This window comes from Polypterus senegalus, chromosome 17 (genome assembly GCF_016835505.1).
Source record: "Polypterus senegalus isolate Bchr_013 chromosome 17, ASM1683550v1, whole genome shotgun sequence".
NCBI classification, from domain to species: domain Eukaryota; kingdom Metazoa; phylum Chordata; class Cladistia; order Polypteriformes; family Polypteridae; genus Polypterus; species Polypterus senegalus.
The window spans coordinates 85,415,602-85,418,592 of NC_053170.1; the positions used below are offsets into that span (position 1 = coordinate 85,415,602).

General features: G+C 41.1%; 1 protein-coding gene across 1 annotated transcript; it reads right to left on the bottom strand.

Annotated features, from left to right (window-relative positions):
* Window positions 1-1,064: 1,064 nt before the first annotated feature.
* Window positions 1,065-2,378, bottom strand: LOC120517425 (noggin-like). The gene has a single exon (XM_039739752.1). The coding sequence runs from the start codon at window positions 2,186-2,188 to the stop codon at window positions 1,508-1,510; it is 681 nt and encodes a 226-aa protein (XP_039595686.1). The 5' UTR covers window positions 2,189-2,378; the 3' UTR covers window positions 1,065-1,507.
* Between the last annotated feature and the right edge of the window lie 613 nt (window positions 2,379-2,991).

The window sequence follows — 2,991 nt, forward strand, 5'->3', positions numbered from 1 at the left end:
TTAGGGTTAGGGTTAGGGTTAGGGTTAGGGAAGTCTGAGTTTGCATTCACACTTGGCCACTAAATATACACATAAATGTTTAAGATCAGCAGAATATACGGAATATCTATAGGGATACATCTCCACAAACACTCACTTAAAGTTTTAAAATCCTATAAGGAAAATGAGTGACAGAAAGTAAAGTCTGAAATTACATTCACACTTGCTTCAGTATACTTAAACATACTTATAAAAGTTAAAGATCTGCAGGAGACTTTCATTGGCATACACATCTCCATACACCAAAGTTTTAAAATTTTATAAGGAAAACAAGAGGAGCAAAGTGAACTCTGAGTTTGCATTCATGCCTATTTTAAAAATACACGTAAATGTTAAAGATCAGCAGTACACTTCTATAGGCATACATCTACAGACACCGTCACATATAGTTTTAACATTCTGTAAGGAAAATGAGTGACAGAATTTACATCTGAGATTTCATTCACACTTGCCACTAGATGTAAGTATCAATATAAATGTTTGAGGTCAGCAGTACACGTCTATACACACACTCACCTAAATTCATACACTTATAGTTGTAACATTCTGTAAGGAAAACGAGCGACAGAAAGTGAAGTCTGAGACTGTGTTCACAATTGCCACTAAATATAATATAAATGTTTAAGGTCAGCAGTACACTTCCATAGGCACACACGCACACACACACACACACCCACACACGCACACACAGTCAAGTTGTAATATTATGTAAGGAAAACGAGCGACAGAAAGTGAAGTCTGAGATTGCGCTCCCACTTGCCTCAGCACATTCGTATAAATGGAAAGTTAATGATTGCCCCCCCCCCATAATGCACCTTACAGCTAATATATGTGTGCACCCCCCCCCACACACACACATTTATGGCATTTCTGTACAGAAGTCCGTGTGAATCCTTCGCCCAAGTGTGTACACTGACGACCATTTGTGTACTGCTCATTTCTTGTAAACGGGTTTCCTTCATGACCAAACCATCAGATCACATACCATGTCAAGAAATTAAACATCTCGCACTTTAACTTAGTGGTTTAAGTCTTTACTCTTTTTTTACTACATGAATATAAAGAATAAATAGTAGTTACTCTTAATTTACATGATTCACTTTTCAAAATTTACCTCTGTGTGCACAGCTGTAAAAAGCTGTCAAATTCTAAATCTCCGCCTGAGGTTCGTGAAAACACAATTTCCAAACAATGGAAAATAGCTGTGAAGTCCTTCAAAAATAAAAGTTTTTTCTTCTTCTTTTGCTGAAGTTTAATGCTTCGCAGTACGAAGTGCTCTTCATATAAATATAAAGATACGTTACAACCAGAATATTGAATGCTCCTCAAATACAGTAGACGCTGGTTATCGCATGTATAATACTGACCTTTTTACATGTATATGAAATGGCCCCACATATACTGAACATTTACATTCGTACACTTGGCAGTGCGTAGCGCCGGGCGCCGCATGCGGGAGCAGTCCGCTTCAGCTCGAACACGAGCATTTGCATTCCGATATGACGGGGTACTGAATGGGTATCCACGTGCACTTCTGTCCTCCTTTGCGCTGCTGGCACCTCCACCTCAGGATGGTGAAATGTGCTGATTTGGCCGGCTTACACACCATCCCTTCGGGGACTGAGCACGAGCGCTTGCTCAAACAGCTGCCCACTTTGACAAACCGAGGCCAAAAGCGGGTGCCCAGGTCACTCCACGTGTACACGACCGGGCAGAAAGTGTACGACCACAGCCAATACTGCAAGCGGCGTCGCAGCTTTTTACTCGGTTTGTGTTTTTTGTTATTGCTCATGTCAAAGAAATCCATGGATTTGATGTCCTTTGGCATGGCTTTGGGGGGCCTCTGCTGTAAATTAAGGTCCAACTCGGAAAGTTCTTCGCTCCCCGCGTTTTTTTCCTCTGGAGGTGAAATGGACATGTGCTGAGAGTTATAGCTGCTGCCCAAGATACTTCGGAGTTCTGTCTCGTTAAGGTCCCGTTCCTTGGGGTCGAACGTGGGGTCCGGATGTTCTATAAGATCCACAAGTGGTAAGTTTTCACTGGGGACAGGGCGTAGGTGATAGTAATGCTGACAAACGCCTCCATCCATCCATAAACCAATCAATAAAGCAAAAACGCACAAGGACACAAAGCACTGGGGATGATCCATTATCTAATGCAATTAGAATAAGAATAATACACCGAAGTACTTAAAAAAAAGTTTTATGTGTATATATCAGTTTTAGAAAAATCTCAAGCATGCATCCACGTTGCCCTTCAGGTAAGGTACTGATTAAGAAGACGAAATCCTTAGGATGGTTTCAATCACACCAGAAGAAAAAGAGCTATATATATATATATATATATATATATATATATATATATATATATATATATATATATATATATATATATATATTATCCTCTATAAGGTTACACGTTTAGCTGTCTCTTCAGTTGCAGGTACTTCACTGTGGCAATAAAAGAGTTTGTTAAATATGAAGGCAAAGACATAAAGACTTTTCTACTTCATCACAGAGCATGACACATAATTATGTTCCTGGAAATAAAACGAATACAAATTCAGTTTCAAACAGGATAGTAGCAGAGTGATTTCGGCTATTGCGACAGGAGCCTGGAAGCCGGTGCAGCTGTTGCCTGATGCGCAGTCGCAGTCGTCCGCAGGAGTCCGCACAGGACTGAGGTTCGATCAGCAGCTTTCAGCTCTGACTCCGCACTGCTCTGCAGATGCATTTTTTCTTTTTGCAAGAAGTCAAGCTGAGAATTACCTGGCTCTTCTGATTTATCCCATAACGCTGTGATGTAATATGCGACCCAGAATTTTTAATTTGAAGCCAGAACACCACCTTCTCTCAGAGGGCGTGGTGACGAGTGACGAGGGCGGGGTGGGGGCGGATTAAGTCCGGGGGTTTCGTCTCTGCTTTCGTGTATTAGTGTGCCTGGAATCTTTAC

Excerpts from the sequence above, each read along its gene's own strand:
- LOC120517425 (XM_039739752.1), bottom strand. The coding sequence starts at position 2,188 with ATGGATCATCCCCAGTGCTTTGTGTCCTTGTGCGTTTTTGCTTTATTG.